Here is a 23,670-nt window from a genome sequence, read left to right as displayed (position 1 = left end):
ATAAATAATTAATTTAGGATGATAATTAAATAAAAGTTATGGGAATAATTTAATCTAAAACTAATTAAATTCATAATTGTACCCTAAACTCTAGGAAATCCAAAATTGATTAAATCTATTATCTTTTATTTGCTAATGATTAAATTTATTTCACTAATACTACATAATAACATCACAATTTTAATTGACCATGCTAATTATTTTATTTAATTTGCTATTTTTTTAAAATTTTATTTTGGTTAAATAATAAGGAGCTTTCATTTTTTTAAACAATTATTTTAAAAAGTGATTTAAAAGATCATATGGCTTGATCGTCAAGCAAAGTCGTGAAAATATCAAATTTGCAAGATGCATATGATGACGCCACGTGGACTGACTGGGACTTGTAAAAAAAGCAAAATAAATAAAAAGATTATTAATTAATATAAATAAAATATAAATATTTGTTTTACACGACCGGAGAAGCCCCGACTCCAACCGCCTAAAGAAAACGCGGAGCTTGAAGGAATCACGTGAATGCTGCTAAAAATTCATAAGATTAAAATATTATTTTAATATTTATTTTCAATATATTCAATTTTAATAAACGCGAAATATTTCAATATATATATATATATATATATATATTATATTTTTTATGGGAGCTGATCGTCAGATCTCATATCCCATTCGGACAGGTGACAGCAGCCGAATATTTTTGGGCGTTGTCCATCTTGGGAATTGCGAGCGAGAAAGAACGAACGGAGAGCCCCTTTTGGTTCGTCTATTCTGAGCCGACAGCTCCACCCATCAACCAAGAGGAGACACAGAAGGAGGTACTCGATTAATTATATTTTCATCTTTAAATGCATTTCTCTTTATCTGTTGATCCTCTTTTCTTATTTTCTTCTTTTCTTCTTTCTTCGTTTTTTTTTTTTTTTTTTTTTTTTTTTTTTTTTTTTTTTTTTTTTTTTTTTTTTTTTTTTTTAATTTTTTTAATTTTTGATCTGCTTTTGAGCTGATTCTCTGACGCATCTGAAGCTATGAGCATCCATTTCTTTTCCTTCTTCACAGGTTGTGTTCTGTTTCTTCTCGCTGTGTTTTTTTTTTTTTTTGATGGACTCTTCTTTTTATGAGGTGCTGAATTGGTTTTCTTTTTCGTTCTGTGTTTAAATGTATTAGATCCCAATGATTTCGATGAATTTTTGTCTTGTAACTCGTTCAGATTTGGAACTGAGTAATTTGGAAATTTTGTGTTCTTTACTTCACAACTTGTTTTGGTTTTGATTTCTTCGTGCAATTTCTTTGTTTCCTGAGCTTACTTGGCTGATATCGTACGAATCTGTATCATCGTATCATCAGAATATTGCATCTGATTTCCATATTCTCTAATATGTGGTTAAGAATTCGATTAAACATTGGCGACAATGTTTTGCTTCGATTGCTAATTTGGTTATTGCTGAAGAAAACAAATCTATATGAAATATTTACCTTATGAGGATAAGTTGTTGATGAAGTTGATTTGCTTGTTGGCAGGTTGCAGGGTTTGTGTCTCCTCTTAGAAGAAAAAAGGGAAGAGGCTAGAGAATTTAGAGGCAAATGGGACCAATGGATTACGAAAGCAACAGTTGGATATGGGATGGTGTATGCTACTATCCACATTTGTTTGGTGGTTTAATGCTCACAGCGGCCTTGCTTGGATTTTCAACGAGTTATTTCAGTGGCATTGGTGCACCATCTTTGCCATTTTTCTGGTCTGATTTTGGGATTTTCCAGAAAAGAAAGAGTGAAAAGAAGCGCATTCGGGTTTACATGGATGGCTGTTTTGATCTCATGCATTTTGGTCATGCCAATGCGTTGAGGCAAGCTAAGGCATTGGGAGATGAGTTGGTGGTGGGTGTTGTAAGTGATGAAGAGATCATAGCCAATAAGGGTCCTCCAGTGTTACCAATGGAAGAAAGGTATGCGCTGAAATCTTATTGAATCTGTAGCAAAGCATGTAAAAGATTTTGTAGGTTTCCACAATAATTTGCTCAGTTTTTCCTAACCAAGGGCTCCTTGTAGGCTGGCTCTTGTAAGTGGTTTGAAGTGGGTGGATGAAGTTATTGCCAACGCCCCATATGCAATTACAGAGCAATTCATGAACAGGCTCTTTAATGAGCACAAGATTGACTATATTATTCATGGAGATGATCCATGCCTACTTCCAGATGGGACTGATGCCTATGCCTTAGCTAAGAAAGCTGGTCGGTACAAGCAGATCAAACGTACTGAAGGAGTGTCCAGCACTGATATCGTAGGTACTGTGTTTCTCAATCTTCAGTAAGCAGTTTGTCACAAGAAGCATATTCTAAACTTGCTTGCTTATTGAGCTCTTGAATGTTACTTGGTTTTGCATTTTCTTGTTTCAAATTTTAACCCATAATCCATGATTTCTTGAATGTAGGAAGGATACTCTCTTCCATGAATGATGCTACGGATTCTAAAAATCATAATGAAACATCCCCGAATGGAGATTCTAACAAGGAAAGTTCATCCCATGGTGCCCTTTCTCACTTTCTACCAACATCACACCGTATTGTACAGTTTTCAAATGGAAGGGTATGGTTCTCTGGTGACCTAAATGTTCTTGAATCCTTATGCGGGAGAATTTCTCCTTTCTGGTCCCCGTTAGGTGTTTGTTGTGACAAAAAATGGAATAACATAATCAGTTTAGTTTGTGGGAATCAAGAATTCTTTTGTGAAGGAAGAACTTGTGCTTTTGCTTAGGTTGTGGTGGCCTGGTTGTTAGGGGGAGATAGAAAACTCTTTGAATCTAGAAAATTCTATCGTTTAGTTTGCATGATGTGGATCTAATTTTTTTTATACATTGATGGGGCTTTTGATCTTTTTCATGATAATGCTAACATATTATCATATCCAATGGTAGGGGCCTGGACCAAATGCTCATATTGTATACATTGATGGGGCTTTTGATCTTTTTCATGCAGGACATATTGAGGTATTACAGAATTTACAATCTTTTCTCTATTTCATGCTTGTGTATAACAATTCTTTGCTTTAAATGTTCAGTTGCAAAATGATTTGTGTTATGGAGACGAACCATATTGAGTCTGTATTTATGTGTTCATTAAGCAGCACATGCCTTGTAAGCAACTTAAGACTATAGGATTTAGCTGGGAAAGATTATGTCACTAGGATGCTGCTGTCAGAATTGTGCATAAGCTTTATAAGTTTGGCTAGGGCCATAAAGGGTTTATGACTCAAAGGGGTCAACTCTTTTTTGTTTTGGAAAAGAAAGCCTTCACTATTGAAGTCTTGGAAATTATAAGAGCCCAGCCCCTGCGAGAAGATATTCTACTCTTTGAGTTTTTCCTAGAGGTTCTCCTCAAAATTTTTAAAACGCGTTTGCTAGGGAGAGGTTTCCACGCCCTTATAAAAAATGTTTCGTTCTCCTTCCCAAACGATGTGAGATCTCACAATCCATCCACTCTTCGAGGCCCAGCGTCCTTGTTGGCACACGTTCTTTTCTCCAATCGATGTGGGCCCGCTCATCCCCCTAATCCACCTTCGGAGTCTAGCGTCCTTGCTGGCACACCGCCTCATGTCCACTCCCTTCGAGGCTTAGTCTCCTCATTGGCACATCGCCCAGTGTTTGGCTCTTATACCATTTATAATGGCCCAAACCCACTGATAGCAGATATTATCCTCTTTGGACTTTCCCATTCGGGCTTCCCCTCAAAGTTTTTAGAATGCGTAAAGGTTTCCACACCCTTACACGTGGTGTGAGTCTGACAATGATTAAAAGATAGCAGGAATATATCTTCAAAATGATTGTCTTAGTTTCATTTTTGAAGGTGGGATTAGTTAGAGATCCAACTGGCTTAGTGTGCTTTATTTGAGAGCTACGATGGAATGTTAATGACATGCTTATACATTTGCAACATTTTCCTTCTTTTAATGTGGACAGTGGCAATCGAATCTACTCTACATTCTTTTCCCCTATCTCAATTCAATTATGTATGAATTTGATCTGCGCTTCTCTGGCTAATTAGTAGTAACATAATAGTTTCTCAGGAATACTAACTATCGTGTCATCACATCATCTTTTATCTTTTCAGATTCTCAAGAGTGCTAGGCAGCTGGGAGACTTTTTACTAGTTGGCATACATAATGATCAGACTGTGAGGTACTTATTTTCGTTCATAAGATTTTACCTATTTGTACATTTCTACTATCTGGTTTTTCTCTCTTTCAGATGTTTTGAATACTTTCCTGAGATTATTGATATGTACTTATACCTTGGATGTCAACGAGTGGAAAAGTAGAAAATAACTCATTGTCACCTGCAGTAAACTCAGAGGGAAGCAATTTCCAATTATGCATTTACATGAACGTAGTCTCGGTGTGCTGGGTTGCCAGTACGTCGATGAGGTGATCATCGGTGCACCTTGGGAAATTACGAGAGACATGGTAAGTTGCTATGACTGAAGCATTCTTTTGCTTGTGACCGTGAAGTTCTTATGACTGCCGTATTATTTTGCTGGCAGATAACTACTTTCAATATATCTTTGGTTGTGCATGGGACTGTTGCTGAAAACAACCCTTTTGCCGTAAGTAGAGCTATTCCTACTGTTGTTTTTCTTCAAGTTCATATTTACAAAACCTTAACAAGGTGAGCTCATCTGTTTCAGAGCGACGGTGATCCATATGCCGTTCCAAAGAGTATGGGAATTTTCAAGTCGCTTGAAAGCCCTAAAAACATTACTACTACTTCAATAGCCAAAAGGATAGTGGCCAATCACGATGCTTTTAAGGTACTCGCTCTATACTTCTCTTATTTCTGGAGCCTAAACTCCAACAAGTAATCTCTGTAGTTTCATAGAAAAAATTTGAACATGCTATCTGTTGTCAGTAAAGAATACCTTTAGAAGTCAACTGGATTACGCCCATTATATTAATCAGACCCTTTGTTGGCATTTTGATCTATAACCCAGTGCTTAATCTGATGCATCTGTTGGACTTTTGCTGTCTGGTTTATTTACAATGCAGAAACGCAATGCCCAAAAAGTGGAAAGCGAGAAGAAATATTATGCAGAGAAGAAATACGTATGTGGCGACTGAATGTTTTTTGCTTTACAATTTTTACTTACTACTGTTCGGCATTAGGAATGTGGTTGTTGGTAACTCTTGTTTCTGAAGATCTTCAGTACAAATTTTCCCCACGAAGATAGGCTTAGAATATGGAAGGAATTACATCCCTTTGGAAGAATGCTTCAGCAGAATTTGACATGGCAGTTAACTTCGTAATTTCATTGTAGGCTATAACCTGCAGCTAGAATAGATAAGTTGGATACTCAAAACTGTGAGCAACACAACGATTTGATATAATGCATGTAAACATCCAAATCGTATAGGTATCACCTTGTGCCTTTATTGGCAATGAGTTTTTGTTTTCTAAATTTTACTTTTCCTACTTTTCCAGGTAATGTAGGTGTTGTTGTATTGTTTGAAAGCAGTAAAAGTTATATTTGTTCTTTGATTGTTATGGAACTAACCTTCCTTTTGTACCATTCTTAAATCTTTATCTTCGTATCTATTTATAATTTTGTGTCAAATAAATTCCTAAACTTTCCCGGAGATTTTGGTGGAGAAGTAAGATCAATTTACTATCTCTACCACACAATGGATTAACCTGTCTGCCTCATTCACCCTATCTGCAGTGAGCCGTACTCATAAATAACAGGACAATTATTATGCCTTTACGAAGTATATGAGTGACACTCAACTCAGGAATACAATCAGCTTTTTTCATTGAAATCAACCCAATGATCGAAGGATATTAAAAGTCCCGCTTATAAAGTGGAAAAAGCTACTGCTACTAAGTAGCTTTCTTTTTGAAGTCAAAAGTCACCAATACTTGCCTCTCTTTTTGAAGGGCAAATGTCTTCATTTTTGTGACAGAATCATTGTTCTCTATCCCCCAGAGTTACCTCATTTCATCGCTCGTCATCAAAAAAACATTTGAAAATGGCGTGAAATAAAATAATATATTATCCAATGACACATCAAATTAGGAATAAAAAGAACACATGCTATGGTAATACTAGAAATTTTCCCTCAAGATACCATCATGATCCCATCTAAATTTGAAACCATTCTCACTCAAGATATCATACAGCAAGTAGATAACTCTGATTCATTAAAATCATGCTAACAAGTTCTAAAAAGGAGAAAAAAATTGTACATGAGCTCAGAATTCTCAACAGAGCAACTGCACAGAGGCATGCAAAAGCACCACCACTTCCTAAGAAAAGCTGTGCCACATGATGATGAACACAAGAGCAAAGGCAACAAGGCAAATATATTTATACCCATATGTTTTTCAATTCAAATTTGCTGCAAATTTATCCTATTACCTAACAACCTCATGAGATCAAGAGATGTTATTTTTCACTATGTACATACCATCATCGAAACCAAGTTATGGGCGAGGACGTTTGTTGTGGCAGCTGTTGAATCATGCAGTGCTGTTGGTGCCATTGATGTATAGCACTAGCTCCATCCATTCCACCATATCCATAAGCCCGTTGGCTGCTTAAATTTTCATCTTCAACCTCCATTGTTGCCTCTCCAACTTCTTCTTCAGCTTCCATCAACTGTGGAGCCTCCTCTTGGGCGACATCCATGTTTGTGGTAGCAGGAACCTGCAGCCGCGGAACCCAAGGAACAACAGCCAGATTTTTGTTCTCAGTCTCGCCAAATTTCAGCCGACCATCACAACAATTTTCACGAACAATTTTGCCTGATAATTGTCAGATACATGGAGATCAGAATTATTCCACATGATCCCATTTTGAGATAATAACGACTGGAACTTAACAATTACTCTTCGCCAAGCAAGAATGATTAAAAACACTTTTGTTCTTTCATATTTATTTTTCTTAAGAAAAGTTATTCCTCAATCCAATATGAGACTTCCGAGAGACGATCAGCTTAGAAGCTAAGTAGTTTAAATGTAGGTTTCAGAAATCGAAACGAAAATGAGAAAAATACGGAGAAACTAAATTGAAATCAGTACTTACTTTTCAAGCCAGAAATAATGTCAGGATCGACAGAGACCGAAAAAGGAGATGACTGCAAGAAAGGCGTATTAGCAGCATTAAACAGAACAATAGCCCTCTCATGATTGTCGTGGAAAGGACGATCTCCCGTAGCACAAGCTGAAGCAGAAACAGAAGAAGCGTCCGGTAATTCCTCAATCCTCAGACCATTCCCACCTACTACGAAATTTTCAGGCATCAATGGTTCGTTGCCTAAAACAGCAACTTCTGGCGGTTCTTCTTCTTCTATAATAGGCGGCAAACCAACATCCTAGATAGAATCGGAATTTAAAAAAAAAAAAAAAAAAAAAAAAAAAAAAAAAAAAAAAAAAAAAAAAAAAAAAAAAAAAAAAAAAAAAAACTCTCAGCACAAAGCTCTACAAACTCCATTGAAAGAAGCAAAAATCGGAAAGGGAAAAAAAGGTACCAGACGGCGAATCTTCCTAGCAGGCGACGAGAGGGAGAATTCCGAGAACTCGTCGTTAAATTGATCGAGATCTTTTCGTTTCATCTTCATCTTCATCTCCGATCAAAGAAGAAATCCTCCCCCAAATCTCTACTGTTAATGCTCCCACACGACTTCCTTTCCCCACCGCAGAAAACAGAACCGTTGTTGAAAAATTTGATTCCCTTCCGACCAACTTCGATGAACTAAGCAGCAATAGATTAGAAGGAAAAACAGGAAGAACAGTTGAAGAAGAAGCCCGCTGACATAGAAGGAAAAGGGCTTTCTGTTCTCTGGCTGTGTCTAGAGAGCTCTGGAAAGCCCCGCTGAGGGAGAAGATGAAGCCCAATTCATCATTTTATTTTTTATTTTTTTTATTTAGCATATAAATAATATTGGCGCCTAATCAGATTTGCTTGCAACGTGGCATTTTTTATTGGTCATATAAGGATTATTATTTCACTTTCCCGCTTTCTTCCCCCACCTTCACACGTGCGAGTTATTAGGAAAATTATTTTTCATTTATTTCAATTTTTAAAATTTAAAAAATCTATTCCTCTGTGAGAGGAGATAAAGCCCCATTCATCTTTTTATTTTTTTTATTTAGCATATAAACAATATTGGCGCCTAATCAGATTTTCTTGCAACGTGGCATTTTTTTATTGGTCATATAAGAGATTATTATTTCACTTTCCTTTCTTCCCCACCTTCACACGTGCGAGTTACCAGGAAAATTATTTTTCATTTATTTCAATTTTTTAAATTAAAAAATATATATTCTCCTAAAAAATGCTTCATACTTACCTAAATATTAATTATTTTTTTCTCATTTAGGTTTATATGTATGCATGTGATGACACAATTTTTTTTTTTAAATGTATTAATTTTTTTTTTTTCAAATGTGTTCATGTAACCAGATAACTCGATCAATCTGGACTATTCAATCCAAGTGATGTTCATGTTGTTGGATGATGAAAGTCCCACATCGGCTAATTTAGGGAATGATCATGGGTTTATAAGTGAGGAATACTAACTCCATTGATATGAGGCCTTTTGGGAAGCCCAAAGCAAAACCATGAGAGCTTATGTTCAAAGTGGACAATATCATACCATGAGAGTTTAACTCGATTTGTGGGTGAAGTTAACATTGTTTTGATAAGGTAGATCTGATCAACCAGAAAATAGGGTAACAACCTGTATTATAAATATATAATTATTTTAAAATATATAATAGCAAAAAAAAAAAAAAAAAAAAAAAAAAAAAAAATAATAATAAANGGTGGTAAATTTACACCGTCCCTATTTGGGGGCAACGAAGGATTTATCCGCGTAAATTAGAATACAGTTAAAAAGACAAAGCGAGAAGCAAAATTGTACCAGCCGCGTCAAACCGATCGAATAAGATACTACAGCCAAACGTTCGTCCATGTTTAGGCTGTGGAGAAGGCGATAGCTATTTCACGAGACAAGACGTTTAACCCGATCCTATCGCCAGCTCCATTATTATTACGCTCTGCATTTTCGTCAGCTCTACTCATCATTCTCCTCTGAAGAACCTTAGAAATCTCGTAATTGGCTGTCCTACATACCCAATCGCGGCGGCAAGTTTTTTCTGGTATTGCAGAGCATGGAGAAGCCGTCTTGGCCTTCGGAGAAACAGGTAATTTTTCTACCTCTATTCAATTTGCAATGCGGTTCCATGTTGTTTCTGCTTTTTTGAATCTCTTTCGCTTAGTTTCTGTTGGATTTCACTGGTTTCTGGATTGTTTGATGTTTGTTTTAATGATTTCGCTGGTGTTATGCGTGTTCTGTTTAATAATTTATGGCTGGAAACTTTTGTTGATCTTCTGTACGTGTTTGCTCGGATGTTGATTTTGATTCACCTTGTATATTCTGTATTGGATCTGTGCATCATTAGTTAGCTCAATGCTAGTATGGGGATCTAATGGGAGATTGTTCCTGGCATAAATCTTAATCTCTTGTGATTTTATATTGGATCTCTCATGGTTCATTTGTAATTGATCTGCTTGTTTGTTTTAGCTTAATAGAATCAAGGCAATTGTTTCGGAAATGTCCAAGAGAAGTATGGAGGACGTTCGCATAGTTGTCTCTCCGTATCGCATTTGTCCACTGGGAGCTCATATTGATCATCAGGTTAGTCCGACATGATGATTCTAAAAATTTGCATCTGCATCTCGTTGAAGTTCATATTTGTGCTGTTAACTCAATAAGAGTAGCGGCATTTTTCCTGGGTTACATTGTTAGTAAATAACGGAACCAGAAGATGACATTAAAGTTCTTTTGAACTCTTCTGTTGGTTGATAGGGTGGGAATGTTTCAGCGATGGCCATAAATAAGGGAGTGCTTTTAGGATTTGTTCCTTCTGGCGATGCTCAGGTAATGATTATGCCATTATAAAATTCTCTGTAGCCATTTGAATTACAATTTCATGAATCTCAAATGAGAGACTAGTAGCATCTTTTAAAGCATGTAGCATTACTATAGGGTTTTTATTGCCTTAAAACAGCTACTCACATGTGGGTTTAAATCTGTGTTATTTTCGATGTATATGGTGAAATCAGAATGTTTTGGTTTATATCTGCATATGGTTGCAGCGCCTTGATGCAGTCATAGAAAACATCGTTAACAGACATTTATAAGGAAAAAGTGTGGAGTTTTGAACTTTGATAATAAAACCTGCAACGGTAACTATAAGCATAGATCCCATTGACTGTTATGTTTTGCATGGAAGGTGATGATCAACTACTGACTATGCGCCTTAAAAAGAAACTGTTCTTCAATCAATTTGTAAGGACACTCTTACTGAGTTGAGGACTCGTTGATAGACTTGAGAGTGAGTGAGACCACACAAAAACTGGGTTATTGATGCTTTATAGTAGCAACGTTAAGATGGCTTGAAATGTGTTCTGTTTTTGAATTGATGTAAATAGACTATGATGTTTCAGCTTTATCGAACCATGGATCAAGTAGTTCCTACATCAAGGCAATTTAAAATCAATGTTCAGTTAATCTGATCATGCCATCTACCTTATTGGTAATCATGGTAAGTACTGGAAAATATTTCCTTAGATTTTAGAATATATGTGAGCTCCCATGTCGGTTCGAGAGAAGAACAAAAACCCTTTATAAGGGTGTGGAAACTTCTCCCTAGCAGACACGTTTTAAAAACCTTGAAGGGAAGCCTAGAAAGCCCAAAGAGGACCACATCTGCTAGCGGTTGGCTCGGGCCGTTACAAATGGTATCAGAGCCAAACACGAGGCGATGTGCCAGCGAGGAGGCTGAGCCCCGAAGGGGGGTGGACACGAGGCAATGTGCAGGGGGTGGATTGGGGGGTCTCACATTGATTGGAGAAGGGAACGAGTACTTGCAAGGACGCTAGGTCCCAAAGGGAGGTGGATTGTGAGATTCCACATCAGTTGGGGAGGAGAACGAAAAACCCTTTATAAGGGTGTGGAAACCTCTCCCTAGCAGACTCGTTTTAAAAACCATGAGGGGAAATCCATAAAGCTCAAAGAGGATAATATCTGCTAGTGGTGGGCTTGGGCCGTTATAATACAACTCCTTTCTTGGTACCAAAGTGTAAAAGTGTACTACTCTAGTGTGTTCTCGGTGTGACAATCACTCTTTTGGTAGCATAACAACAATTTACTTTTGCTTTAAATTGATTTTTAAAACCATGGTTGTTATGTATATTGTTAGTGTTTTAATTTCTTGGGGTGTTCAACTTCAGCTCTTAAACTTTCTCCGCACATGGAGATATTGATCTCTACCTGTTTATATTTCTTCACGAATAATATGTGCAAGAACAACATATTTTTATCTTGAAACCCAAGTTTCCGTCCTATTTAGATTTAAAGCAATTTTTGGAGCTCTTGCAGGTTGTACTCCGTTCAGCTCAGTTCAAAGGAGATGTTAACTTCAGGTGCAGTACACTCTAAAATCTTTTTCTTTCATATCTTATAACTCTTGTAGAAGTATGCATCAATAACAACCCTAGTAACACTTTTATTATTAGCAAGTGAAAACTACAGGCTTTCATTCCTGAATTCATGTCAACAAATCATCACCACTAGATTGCCTACAGGCTGAAATGAAATAATCCTATCCATGCAATATCGAACGAAATCTTCTAATGCTGCTGTGATTGTGAATTGCCTGTGGAACAGGCCAAAGAAGCCAATTCATGTTTACTAGAAATAACATAATCACTAACTTAATGTGAATGTCTCCAACCAGTTCATTCCCTCCCTCTACATCCGTTCTTTCTCAAAGAAAGTTTCTACTGTAGTTTGTTCGACTCTTTCTAAATTTTCTGCTTAGGTGTATGATTTGTTCTCCTTGGATCTTATTGCTTGCTTTTATTATATCACTATATAGCTGAGTACAAAGGGGATTAGAATTGTATGTATAAGGTTTCACCATGTGAGTTCCTTTCCCTTTTGAAACTAGAGTTGTTTGTTATTCTGTATTTTCCCCAAAATTTGGGAGAAATCAAAATCATGCTTGCTTTGAATGATGTAAAATGTGGTAGGACTTCAATTTTTGGATTTCCTGTCAATATTAGCCTACTTTTTCACAGGCGTATGTAAATGCAAACTTTTCGTGCACACTGCTGCAATAAACATTCATTGACTTATATCGTGGAAACTGCAGAGTTGATGAAAAACAGTATCCAAATCACTCTAATAACAAGAAGGAAGAGACCATTGCAAATGGTCATGCTAAATTGGAGGGGGATAATAACTGGGGAAGGTATGCTAAAGGAGCATTATATGCACTACAACAAAAAGAGCATTGTCTTTCTCAGGTTAGCGACTTTTCTTTGTTTTGGAGTTTATAACTAGTTTAGGGTTTAGCGACTTTTCTGTGGCAAAGAGTATATTAAATTGCGTGATGCATAGTGTTTTCTTTTATTCTGTGATTAGTTTGTTTTAAACGAATTAGCAGCGAAAGTAGTTCAGCTTTATAGCTTGGAGACTTGGAGTCATTACCTAATATTTTGGCTGCAAGCATCCGCTGGAATTTAGAATGTTTGGGTTATTAGAATTATCAGAAGGTGTCATATCACTTTATCCTTACGAAATTGTTTTAAACTAGTATCATATACAATGCTCTACTTCTCAGTTTCCACCTACTTAAGTAGGAAGTACCATGCTGCAAAAGGCTATCCAGCTACCATAAAGTCTTTTTTAGTTGCCTTGAAATCCTCAATGTCTCAATAATTTGTTAGGGATATAGGTTAGTTTCGTTGGACCGTTATTATAAGTGCCTTGTTGTTGGAATACTGATTATGCACGGGGAGTTTGTAAACATTGGGGTTGGAGTGTGTATCAAGAATTAAAAAGTTCAATAGAACTTATTTCTCTATTGCAGGGTATAGTAGGATATATTTGTGGTTCTGATGGTCTTGACAGTTCAGGCCTCAGCTCTTCTGCAGCTGTAAGTATATATTCTTTTTTTTCTTCTTCACATTCTTGATGCCTCCTTTTGCATTCTGACAGCTTTAAAGTTGGTCGATTGTTAATATGATTAAATTACTATATATGATTTTGTTTAGTACCACAACTCGAGAGAATCTTTTCTTTACCAACAAATTAGATTAACAAGTTATGGGTAAGAATTTCTAAATGATCTTATTTTATATAGAAAAAAATGATATACATTTGGATAATCATTCTCATTTTGAACAAGGAAATAAGATTTAAGATTAAATCTATGTGAAATATATTTCTTAAAAAGAAACTTTTCAGATGATTGCAATGAAGTACTAGTTACCTACAACCCCCAATTGGAGTTCACAAAAGACTATTATGTTATTTAAATAAAAAATTTCAGTGATGAGCTTGAGTCTCGAAGGAATTGGTAGTATGCAGTCCGCATCACTTGAAGTCTGTGTTATCAGTCTTCAAAGGAAGAATTGAATATCAAATTCTATAGTGCAGACTGTAATGTAGATATACAGTAGACTGAATTGTAAGAATAAAGTAGACACATATTGGTATGTTTTTTCCCTATTTATTCTTGGAACGTTGCATTGCTAAAGCTAATTATGATGCTCATACGATTATACAAGAGGCCTCAGCTTCAATAACCAAGTTTTAATATTCGTAGTTTATGGTTGACAGGTTGGATTGGCTTACTTGTTAGCGCTGGAAAACGCTAACAGTTTAAAAATATCCCCCACAGAAAATATTGACTATGATAGGTGGGTAGTTTGATTTCTTGATTATATTTCTGCTGCATATAGTCAATTGGTCTTTCTGAGATAACAATGCTGCTAGTTTACATGTTCAAATTACTGTGGTAACAAAAATGAGTTACCTGCTTTTAAAAGAGTGGAGCTTAAAGACAGTTATATTATTTCTAAATCTCCTTCCTGTAGCTCTTCTATCATGCACCCTTCCATTAACTTCAAAATTTAACTCGTTGACACAGAAAACTTGAATTTAAATTTAATTTATTTCAAGTGCATGCTTTGTTTTGAAATCATCTTGTGGGGCCGGAACGGCACAATTGCCTAAGCACCAGCATTCAGCCTGCCAATTGATAATCAAGTAATCTTGTGAGCTTTTGGTGAGGTTATAGATGAACAGTTAATGTCCGGATATCTGACACGAGACATTTTCTGGAGATGGATGAATACTTGGGGTGATATTATTTGGGTTAGTTTTGTATTTCTTTTGAAGAATCAACTGCATAAAAAATTGGTCAAACCATTTACTGCGGTGATGTAGCTTTCTAGAAAAGGTAATTGTTGGTATGATTTTTTGCTAATTTGAGAAAATATTATTTAATAAAAATTTTAATAACAATGAGGTTGATTATTAAAAAATTTATGAATGAACCGTCGAGTTGCTTCTCAAATTTCTCAATAAATCAATAAAGCATATTTCCAAATCAATATGTGATGGTTAAAATAATTATTTCCTTTACTAGATTCAAAAGCAATACCGCATGCAGCTAAATTTGTATGCATGCTCGATTTAAATACTCACATGTTTTTATATGTTGTTTTCCCTTTGTAATGTAGGCTAATTGAAAATGGATACTTGGGTTTGAGAAATGGCATACTGGACCAATCTGCAATATTACTTTCAAGCTATGGTTGTCTATTGCATATGAACTGCAAGGTAGTGAATTGATCCTCCACTCGTGTTTAGAAAATTTCTTATAATAAAGTACAGAAGGATTGATTTCATCTACCATTTTATCATTTTGCGTCTTTTCCAAGTTTCTAACTACGTGATATACTTGGTTTATTGATTTTGTTTGTTTTTATGCCGGTTTATTCCAAAAATTCAATACTTATACAGTGATACTAATAAATCGCTCTTTATTTTAAAAAAGCAATAAGGATTTTTTGGTGTTCACAATATTGGCTAGGATTAGGAGACAGTTTCTGTATTCTGTTTTTCAGATTAATTCTTTTGAGTAATACTTTATTCACTTTTGTGCACGCGTGTGTGAACCTGTAAAATATTTGGATTTCATTATGTTGCTTCTTCATATTTTAATTCTATAATAGGAGTTCTGTTTTTCAACTGCTTTTCCTTTCCGTTTGATATATCCCATTTTCTAGTCGGTTGAACAAGCGTAGTATATAAATTCAAGTTTTTCCATTTAGTTCAAAAATACCTGGAATATTCTTTAAATGATACATAAGTAAAACTAGGTATAAACATTGCTTAACCTAGTAGAACAATTTGTGTATTTAAAATATAGACTATCTGTACTGAGCCAGGGTGGGTTTCTGTGTACTTATTAGCCTATGGGGAGTGCTTTTCATGTTCTTCCATTTTGTTTACTTTTCATATGTATCTAAAGGAAAAAGGCTTGTTTCTTATGTATAAGAAAGGGTAACATTATGGGGACACAATCAGGATGTGTTTGGAATGACTTTCTAATTGCTTAAAACTTTTAAAGCCTTAGAAAGTCAAACCAAACAAGACCTTAATGTAAGTGTTAACATTTTGCTTCCTTCTGTAAAACCATACAAAGGAACCAATATATTTGGGTTGCACCTTATTTTAGCTTTCTGGGTTATTGTTGTCTTCTTTTGGGTAGCCTTTATTCCCATTCTACCTCTAATCAGCCTTGGAAATGGTGAAACAGGTATTTCACCTTTACTCTTTTTTGCTTCGACTATTCTTTACAATCGAACAGCAGAATTTATGCTGCTCAGGCCTAATACTTGTTTCTCAGGCAACTTCTGGCTCTTTTCTAATAATGGCATTTTGATGTTGTTTGATCTTCTATCTCATCTCAATAATGTCTTTCAGAAGCAAACCTTTAATCCTTTTGGACTGTACTTGCTTTGAGTGTTTGAATGTCTCTCTCTATCTCTATTTCCGAAGTTTTGTCTTGTCACATGTTTTATACTTTAGTCGTGACCATAATTTGTTTCATGATTATTATTTGACATGTGAAGACTAAGGATTTCAAGCTTATACGCCCACTTGATATGGAAAGCAGTCTAAAATCTGAGACGCAGAAGGAATACCAAATTTTATTAGCATGTTCAGGATTGAAGCAGGCTTTGACAAATAACCCTGGATATAATTACCGCGTTGCCGAGTGTCAAGAGGCTGCGAAAATTCTTCTGAAGTAAGATTTACACCTTCTTGCTGACTGGACCTCCCTATTTTATTGGGTTTCAGTAGTTCTGATCTATTCGTATCAGAACATCTTCCTTTTGCATTTTTGAACCGTTCCACCTTTGAGGTTGTAAGTAATGCTTGAATTTGAGAAAGGAAATAGTATACTCAGAGAAAATATCTTATTGAGTTACTATTTCAAGTGCCTCGAATTTTCATTTATATAAAAGGAGAAACCTATAGAATAATAGAGGAAGTTAAATTGGGAAAAATAAAATGGACTGCCTGCATTATTGTAAGCAACTCTCTTTGACTGAGTCAAAAAGAAGAGCTTGGGGTGTTCTCGGTGTTGTAATGCCCCAGTGTACATTGAGAATCGGATGATTTGATACAAGGATGCAGCTGAAAGAATGATCTAAAGATGTCTGGCGAGAACATTGGAAAAGTAAATAGGAGAAGGAATAAATATTTCGAAGGGAATCTTATACCTGCAAGGAGGAGTCATATGGCGAAGGGAAGTAAAGGCTCGGTTTAGTGGAAACACTTGTGAATTCATACCTTGCCTGACAGATAATCTCTAGACGTTTATAAACAAGACTATGACTTACCGGGACAATAATTTGAGATCTAAATGCATTAGGGGCTCCTCTCTCTCTCTCTTTCTCTCTTTTTCTCTCTCTACCCCTCTCTCTCTTTTTGAGAAGATTACCTCTCATGCGGACTGGTGGGTGCATGCAAATATAGACCTCTTAGAGGAAGGATGCCTTAACCACCGAGCTATGCTTACGTAGGCTTTTCTCTCTTCTTGCATGTTAAATGAGTATCATATGAAATCTGTTGTTTTCAATGGATCAACGGGATTTATTACTCGTTTTTCATTCTATAGTGCGTCTGGCAATTCGCATCTGGAGCCACTCCTTTGTAATGGTAATATTTCTGCCGACCTTGTATAGTTTACTTTTTTGTTTTGGTTATTTTTTTAATCCTCGTATGATGACCTTGATTCTAATCTCCTTTCTGAGTCTTGTCGTCTTATCAGTTGAACAGGAAGCTTATGAAGTTCATAAGGTAATGTCATTTTAACAATGATGCAAGGATTTCTCTCTATATATTCTACATCCATCAGTGTCTTTTAGTTTCACTTATTTCATAGTCCCTCCCTAGGTTTCCAGCAAATAGCAATGGCTGTTATAAAATCGATTTGATTTCTATGCATTCGGGTATTAAATCAATTTTAACTGAAAAGAAATCTGGAATGGCCATTTATTCAATGTTCATGGAATTGCAACGCCTGGTCAACTTCATTCGTTTTCTTGTTGTTGGCATGGTATATTTCAGCTCATGTTACCCAGTTTCCACCTTGTTTATAATGAAGTCTAGCATTATTAGCAAAACTGTCGATAACCTTAGACTTTATTTTTGTAACTTTTTATTAAATTTCACCTCATTCGGATTTTCTTGTACAGTCGAAATTAGAGACAAACTTGGCAAAAAGAGCAGAGCATTATTTCTCAGAAAACACGCGGGTCTTACAAGGTACTCTTTCACAGACGTTCTTGTTTGCAAAGCCATTCTTATCTTCCTTTATTCAAGTACCAGATTCTTTTTTTTCCCTCTTAGTTGTAGTCATGTCGAGGACTTGAACAGAACTATAATATAATGGTCATTTCAGGACTCGAAGCTTGGGCTTTAGGAAAGTTGGAAGACTTTGGAAAACTCGTTGCGGCTTCTGGGCGAAGTTCAATTGTAAACTACGAATGTGGTATGCCTCGACTTTCATATATAAAGAGCTTCTTTTTTCCGCTCTCCTTGGTGGGGTATTTTTAAATTATATAAACAACTCCATGTTATTCCGTCTAACTGCTAGTTTCTTCGTGTTATCTTGTACTGGATTTGGTAATAATCATGTCTTTTTTTACATTATAGTCGACGAATATTCATAATTGTTGGGGATTGTTGGGAGGGAGTCCACGTCAATTAAAGAGTTGATCATGGGTTTATAAATAAGGAATATGTCCATTGGCATGAGGCCTTTTGGGAAAACCAAAAGCAAAGCCACGAGAGCTTATGCTCAAAGTGGACAATATCATATCATTGTGGAGAGTTGTTGTAACAGCCCAAGCCCACCGTAGCAGGTATTGTCCTCTTTGGACTTTCCCTTTCGGGGTTCCCCTCAAGATTTTTAAAACGCGTCTACTAGGGAGAGGTTTCCACACCCTTATAAAGGGTGTTACGTTCTCCACCCAACTGATGTAGGATCTCACAATCCACCCCACTTCGGAGTCCAACGTCCTCGCTGACACTTGTTCCTTTCTCCAATCGATGTGGGACCCTAACAAATCCACCCCCTTGGAGGCCCAGCGTCCTTACTGGCATACTGCTTCGTGTCTACCCCCTTCGGGGAATAGTCTCCTCGCTCGCACATCGCCCAGTGTCTGGCTTTTCTGATACCAGTTATAATGGCCCAAGCCCACCACTAGCCAATATTGTCTTTTTTTGGGCTTTCCCTTTCGGGCTTCCTCTCAAGGTTTTTAAAACACGGTCTATTAGGGAGAGATTTCCACACCCATATAAAAGGTGTTTCGTTCTCCACCCCAACCGATGCTGGAACTCACAGTCGTGGTTTCTAACAATTATTCCTCCTATTCCTTACATCACGAGCCTCCCCACTTATAGTTCCAGATCATTCAGTTAAATAAATTTCAGATTTCTCCATTGGATTTGGAATACTGAATGACATTGAGTCCTTAGTTCTTTGCTTGAATGAGATTGCCTGGATTTTTGATATACGCTGAAAACTGTAACACCATAATAAATGATTTCCATGAAGGTGCGGAGCCACTGGTTCAACTATATGAGATCCTCTTGAAAGCACCAGGAGTATGTGGAGCGCGGTTCAGTGGTGCTGGATTTAGAGGGTGTTGTATCGCTTTCGTAGATGCGGACTATGCTGCTGAAGCTGCAGAATTCGTGAGGAAAGAGTATCAGAAGGTGCAACCTGAGTTAGCTGCGCAGATAAACCCCGAGACGGCCGTGTTGATTTGTGAGCAAGGCGATTGTGCTCGTATCCTTTGAGCCACTTCTCCTTTATCTATTCGTTTCATTCTTTCTATACTCTAAAGATTTGTATCTTGTTTGTTCATGACATTTTTACAGGCAAGGAGGCAGCTTCTTGTAAGTACTTTTTTGACATTGAACTTGCGAATGCAATAATAATAATAATAAATTTGATTGATAATGTGATATCCCGCCTTGGTTGAGGAGAACGAAATACCCTTTTTAAGGGTGTGGAAACATTTCACTAGCCGACATCGTTTTAAAGCTTTGAGGGGAAATCCGAAAGGAAAAACTCAAAAAGAACATCTTCAAGCGGATCTGAGTCGTTATAGATAATTATTTAATTTAATTATGTGAATTTAGAGTATTTTTAAAATTTATAATTTTAGAGGATTTGTTTGAATAAATAAATCAGTATTCCTTTTTGTGGAGAAAACTACTTTTATATTCTTTAAAAGAATTGAAAAAAATGAATAAGAATGAAGAATGAAGAATAAAGAATTTAATAATATTACAACTAAAAAGATAGTGAGAGACCAAAGGGATAAATCCTCCATGCCGACAAGTCGACTCTTATCGACATGTTGGATTCTTCTCGACAGTTGCATGTTGATCGACATGTTCCTAAATAAATGTGTTAATTTTTATAAGTAAAAATTTTAATAAAATTGTACAAAAATAAGTTTGATTTAATAACTTTTAACAAAAGTTTTATTAATTTGATTTCGTATTCCTGTTTTGTATTTCATTAAATGCAACCCCAAATAAATTTAAAGACCGAAATTGATTTTTTCAATGAATTTAAAAGATGCAATATCGATAGTAACATTTCAGAAGATTGATCCTTGGCTTGTTGGAGGGGTCGAAATATTGGAACAAGCAATTAACGTAAATGTAAGATTTTGAATCTAGTAATTAATAAGCAGTTTCGTTTGATATCCGTATACTTTCGAAATATCAATTTTGAGCTCAGCGTTCCTTTGAAAAATGACTATTTTAAGAATACAGAAACAAAACCCAATACAATATTTTTATATTTTTTGAGTCCAATAACAAACAAGCATATTCTTAATCCATTAAACTATGTACTATGGACAGCGAATTATTATATTCTATAGTTATTTACATGAAGAACCCATCACCTAAATTGATTACAATATAATAATACTACCTATGATAGTTTCCATGCTTTCCCACCATGCATGCTAAAGCTTTTCAATCTTCCAAAGAACATGACAAGAATGAGAATAAGTTTTCCCTTTGCACTCCATCTCCCAGCAAACCCATACCATGCTTCTCTGCATGAGCTATCAGCCACAACTTGTCTTTTGCAGCTATACCCACTAGAGAACCCAACATTTCCATAGGCACTGCATGTTCATCATTAGTACATTCGTTTAGTTTATATGGGTCGAATTCGAATTTGAATTCGGTACATGAACTTACCTGATCACTTCAACGGCAATGTTGAGTACACTGAAGTTGAGAGGGTCATTTTTGAGCTTGTCTCTCTCAGTGATGCAAATGAGAGTGATGAAAATAGCCAAATAAGAGAGTTGTGAGAACGTCAAGAATTTCACTAAGTGTTGTCTTTTGTCATTCCCATTCGCTATCGAAGCTTTCTCCTTAGTCCTTAGTGGTAAAAAAGTTGTGTATGGTGGAAGATACCTGAAAAAAAGGCCATATTTTTCGTTGTATTATATGAAAGTTTATGCTTAAAAGCTATCATCTTTGGCCACTTTCATTTACCTAATACCCATTATCTTTGCCTCAATCAATACTTGGGTGCATCCCAATTAGTTCAAAACAATATATTCAAGCTCTTCTCTCTCTTAAGAAACAAACGCGTAAATAAAATATCCATTATTTCTTAAGTGTGAGTTCTATTTGAAGCACTAAAACGCTCGATCATTCGAGCAATACTTTGGTGTACCCTACCACTGCTACACGATAGGAAAAAAAAAACAGATGGGTATAGCTCGAAATGCACTATAATACCTTTCCATCGATTTTACTAACGTGTCCACTCATAGCAACATTCTAATTTAGAGACAAATTAAATTTCTGATTTTTTAGTCAATGACATACGTCTTCCACAATATCGTTTTTATGGCATATCATACAGGGCACTAGGGTAGTGGAATTTGAATACATATCTTCACTTTAATCATGTGACAGGTGTGATTGACAGCTTTATTTGGAAGAAAAAGTCGGTGACAAAAAAAAAAAAAAACATCAAACACATGGTGGATAAAATTGGACCAATCACTTTAACTGTCAGCTAAATACGGTTAGAATCTAAATAAGAATCATATAATAATAATGATAAAGGGAGTTAAAAAAATTAAAAAATTAAAAAGAAATTAACCTTTTCTCATAATTTTTTGGATCAAAATAAAGTGAAATGGGAAGAATTTTTACATTTTTAAATATTAATTATTCATGAAAATTGAGTAAAAAGAGAAAAAAAAAAAAAAAAAACATCAAAGTGAGGATTTGACAGCATTAATTTAGAAGTGAAAAGAACACTCACATCATGACAAGAAATACGACCAAGATCGCCGGCGAGATTAGCGAGATATCCATCACAGATTCTCCGGTATGTCTTGAATTTATGACCTGAAAAAATGACCCCACCACCTTCTCGTACGGATTCATCCCATCCCAGATCCCGTCGGAGTTGTTCCATTCCAACGAACAAAATATAATGAACTGCAAAATTATGAACCCCGCCGCCGTCGCCGCCAGAAACCCACACCGAACCCCCGACAATAGATGTGAATACCCCATCGCCGAGTCGTTCTTCAATATGTACCTCCACCCCTTCTTCCCCGTCACCTTCGCCGCCACCATTATCACCAATCGGAGCCCCACCGGATACAAACACCCTCCCAATAGCACCTCGGCGGCGAGTATGAGCAAAAGGCCGGAATTTTTCTTGAACACGATCATATTTTCATTAGTGGGTATGAACCCACAATTTGTAAAAGTAGAAACCGTACTGAAAATTGAAAAAGTTACGAAATTTATGCCTTTGCTTTCAAGCACGTGCCTTGCATGAGGCACCATAATTAGGTATATGATGATCATGCACGCGCCGCCGATATTCGTCGCTAAAAGATACCCAATTATAATCTGACCCAACACCTTGAATGATGATTTTGAGATGCTTAGCTCGTCGACGGTGGCTGACTCGTTTTCCAACTCGACGGTGTGAGGAATGTCGTGGTTGGTTTGTTGGTTGCGATGGGAGAGTTGGAAGCTGACGGCGGAGAGGAAGACTTCGCCGCCGAGAAACATGAGGGTTGTGATGATGAGGAGTTGGAAGTTGGAGAAAACTTCCATTTCGACAACAGACATGCTCGAAACTGTGGCGGCGGAGACCGAGGTGAAGAAAATGTTGAGGTCATTTGGGGCCGCGGAGGTTCTAGTTTTGGTTAGCTTTAAAGATCCATAGCCAATGAGAGAGAGGGTTATGAAATAGGAGAGGTGAGCCAAGAAGGAGTTTGCGGCGGACACCGGCAGCAGGAGAGACGGCGGTGATCGGAGGAAATAGAGTGGTAAGTTCTTCATTTCCGGCTTTTGTTGCGGTGGTTAAAAGATTGGAGTGGAGTGGTGGGATTATATAGAGATGGGGTATTTTAGGGATTTTAAATTTTTTATCCATTAAGAAAAATTATATATATATATATATATATATATATATTCTATACCTTAGCCTTATTTTTGTGTGAGACAATATTTATTTATTTATTTATTTTCATGTAAAAATAATTTTTTTTAAAAGAAAAAAAAAATAGAGAAAATAAGAGAATATATATATATATTCTATACCTTCGCCTTATTTTTGTGTGACAATATTTATTTATTTATTTATTTATTTTCATGTAAAAATAATTTTTTTAAAAGAAAAAAATAGAGAAAATTGGAGAATATAATTAGGTAAATATGGTTGAAAAAATTTTAAAAACAAAATAAACTTGTTTTTTTCCACACCACAAATTGATGGATGAATAAATATGGCGTAGAATAAATAAATTAAATGAAATAGACCCTACCAAATTTCCTCCAATAAAAATTTTAATATTTCTTTTTTTTTTTTAATTAAATTCGAACCCGAGTGGTTCATAGCCATGTGCTCTAATCCTCTAAGCTACAGGCCCCACTCCGTCTCCATTGGATCTGTTCCCAGGGGTACCCTAAAAAAATGAACTTTTCCTCTCCCCAACCATTTGCCATTCCTGGTTGGTTAAAAAGATATGAAAGCACCTCTCCCTCTATAAGAACGGTGAATTCCAACATAATGGTATGATATAGGCTCAATAATTTTGTTCAACATTTGAGAATTCTATTGACATGGTTAAGTTTAGGGCATGACTCTTATACCATGTTAGATGACCACGACTCTCCAAAATTGGATTATATTGTTTAATTTGAGTATAAGCTCTCAAGGTTTTGCTTTGCGCTTCT

The 23,670-nt window shown here is 36.1% G+C and overlaps 4 protein-coding genes across 6 annotated transcripts; 2 read left to right on the top strand and 2 right to left on the bottom strand.

Annotated features, from left to right (window-relative positions):
- The first annotated feature begins 441 nt into the window (after window positions 1–441).
- Window positions 442–5,515, top strand: LOC111485745 (ethanolamine-phosphate cytidylyltransferase-like). 2 transcript variants are annotated; one of them, XM_023132763.1, is made up of 11 exons: window positions 442–512; window positions 678–815; window positions 1,516–1,940; window positions 2,044–2,279; window positions 2,426–2,580; window positions 2,909–2,980; window positions 4,101–4,168; window positions 4,332–4,452; window positions 4,530–4,592; window positions 4,674–4,796; window positions 5,032–5,515. In XM_023132763.1, exons 3-11 carry the CDS (start codon window positions 1,579–1,581, stop codon window positions 5,101–5,103), a joined length of 1,272 nt encoding a protein of 423 aa, XP_022988531.1. In that variant the 5' UTR covers window positions 442–512; window positions 678–815; window positions 1,516–1,578; the 3' UTR covers window positions 5,104–5,515. The 2 variants fall into 2 exon arrangements, with proteins under 2 accessions (XP_022988531.1, XP_022988532.1); XM_023132764.1 differs by lacking the exons at window positions 442–512; window positions 678–815 and adding an exon at window positions 966–1,053.
- A 320-nt stretch (window positions 5,516–5,835) lies between these two features.
- LOC111485746 lies at window positions 5,836–7,876 on the bottom strand. Of its 2 annotated transcripts, XM_023132767.1 has the most exons (4): window positions 7,510–7,876; window positions 7,065–7,353; window positions 6,448–6,784; window positions 5,836–5,984 (listed from the first exon to the last, which is right to left on the bottom strand). In XM_023132767.1, exons 1-3 carry the CDS (start codon window positions 7,603–7,605, stop codon window positions 6,450–6,452), a joined length of 720 nt encoding a protein of 239 aa, XP_022988535.1. In that variant the 5' UTR covers window positions 7,606–7,876; the 3' UTR covers window positions 5,836–5,984; window positions 6,448–6,449. The 2 variants fall into 2 exon arrangements, with proteins under 2 accessions (XP_022988535.1, XP_022988534.1); XM_023132766.1 differs by lacking the exon at window positions 5,836–5,984 and having other exon boundaries at window positions 6,116–6,784.
- Window positions 7,877–8,908: 1,032 nt separating this feature from the next.
- LOC111485744 (galacturonokinase) lies at window positions 8,909–19,381 on the top strand. The gene is made up of 14 exons (XM_023132762.1): window positions 8,909–9,187; window positions 9,568–9,681; window positions 9,853–9,924; window positions 11,428–11,471; window positions 12,203–12,356; window positions 12,923–12,988; window positions 13,675–13,754; window positions 14,580–14,679; window positions 15,978–16,153; window positions 17,030–17,070; window positions 17,183–17,211; window positions 17,610–17,679; window positions 17,816–17,905; window positions 18,974–19,381. The coding sequence occupies exons 1-14, from the start codon at window positions 9,155–9,157 to the stop codon at window positions 19,216–19,218; spliced, it is 1,314 nt and encodes a 437-aa protein (XP_022988530.1). The 5' UTR covers window positions 8,909–9,154; the 3' UTR covers window positions 19,219–19,381.
- Window positions 19,382–20,263: 882 nt separating this feature from the next.
- LOC111485717 (sodium transporter HKT1) lies at window positions 20,264–22,790 on the bottom strand. Its single transcript, XM_023132722.1, has 3 exons — window positions 21,734–22,790; window positions 20,647–20,868; window positions 20,264–20,570 (listed from the first exon to the last, which is right to left on the bottom strand). Exons 1-3 carry the CDS (start codon window positions 22,771–22,773, stop codon window positions 20,372–20,374), a joined length of 1,461 nt encoding a protein of 486 aa, XP_022988490.1. The 5' UTR covers window positions 22,774–22,790; the 3' UTR covers window positions 20,264–20,371.
- Window positions 22,791–23,670: the final 880 nt, after the last annotated feature.

This window comes from Cucurbita maxima, unplaced genomic scaffold (assembly GCF_002738345.1).
Source record: "Cucurbita maxima cultivar Rimu unplaced genomic scaffold, Cmax_1.0 Cma_Scf00010, whole genome shotgun sequence".
Classification (NCBI taxonomy): Eukaryota; Viridiplantae; Streptophyta; class Magnoliopsida; order Cucurbitales; family Cucurbitaceae; genus Cucurbita; species Cucurbita maxima.
Note: the sequence above shows the minus strand (reverse complement) of the source record. Positions and strands in the feature narration are given on the sequence as shown.

What these genes read in the sequence shown, in the direction of transcription:
- LOC111485745 (XM_023132763.1), top strand. Translation starts at nt 1,579, where the DNA reads ATGGGACCAATGGATTACGAAAGCAACAGTTGGATATGGGATGGTGTA. An exon ending in GTGTTACCAATGGAAGAAAG is followed by an intron (nt 1,941 to 2,043) that starts GTATGCGCTGAA and finishes GGCTCCTTGTAG; the next exon opens with GCTGGCTCTTGTAAGTGGTT. An exon ending in CATAATGATCAGACTGTGAG is followed by an intron (nt 4,169 to 4,331) that starts GTACTTATTTTC and finishes TGTCACCTGCAG; the next exon opens with TAAACTCAGAGGGAAGCAAT.
- LOC111485746 (XM_023132767.1), bottom strand. Translation starts at nt 7,605, where the DNA reads ATGAAGATGAAGATGAAACGAAAAGATCTCGATCAATTTAACGACGAG. An exon ending in CTAGGAAGATTCGCCGTCTG is followed by an intron (nt 7,354 to 7,509) that starts GTACCTTTTTTT and finishes GATTCTATCTAG; the next exon opens with GATGTTGGTTTGCCGCCTAT. An exon ending in CATTATTTCTGGCTTGAAAA is followed by an intron (nt 6,785 to 7,064) that starts GTAAGTACTGAT and finishes GACAATTATCAG; the next exon opens with GCAAAATTGTTCGTGAAAAT.
- LOC111485744 (XM_023132762.1), top strand. Translation starts at nt 9,155, where the DNA reads ATGGAGAAGCCGTCTTGGCCTTCGGAGAAACAG. An exon ending in CTTGGCCTTCGGAGAAACAG is followed by an intron (nt 9,188 to 9,567) that starts GTAATTTTTCTA and finishes TGTTTGTTTTAG; the next exon opens with CTTAATAGAATCAAGGCAAT. An exon ending in AAAGGAGATGTTAACTTCAG is followed by an intron (nt 11,472 to 12,202) that starts GTGCAGTACACT and finishes TGGAAACTGCAG; the next exon opens with AGTTGATGAAAAACAGTATC.
- LOC111485717 (XM_023132722.1), bottom strand. Translation starts at nt 22,773, where the DNA reads ATGAAGAACTTACCACTCTATTTCCTCCGATCACCGCCGTCTCTCCTG. An exon ending in GTCGTATTTCTTGTCATGAT is followed by an intron (nt 20,869 to 21,733) that starts GTGAGTGTTCTT and finishes CCTTTTTTTCAG; the next exon opens with GTATCTTCCACCATACACAA. An exon ending in ATTGCCGTTGAAGTGATCAG is followed by an intron (nt 20,571 to 20,646) that starts GTAAGTTCATGT and finishes ATGAACATGCAG; the next exon opens with TGCCTATGGAAATGTTGGGT.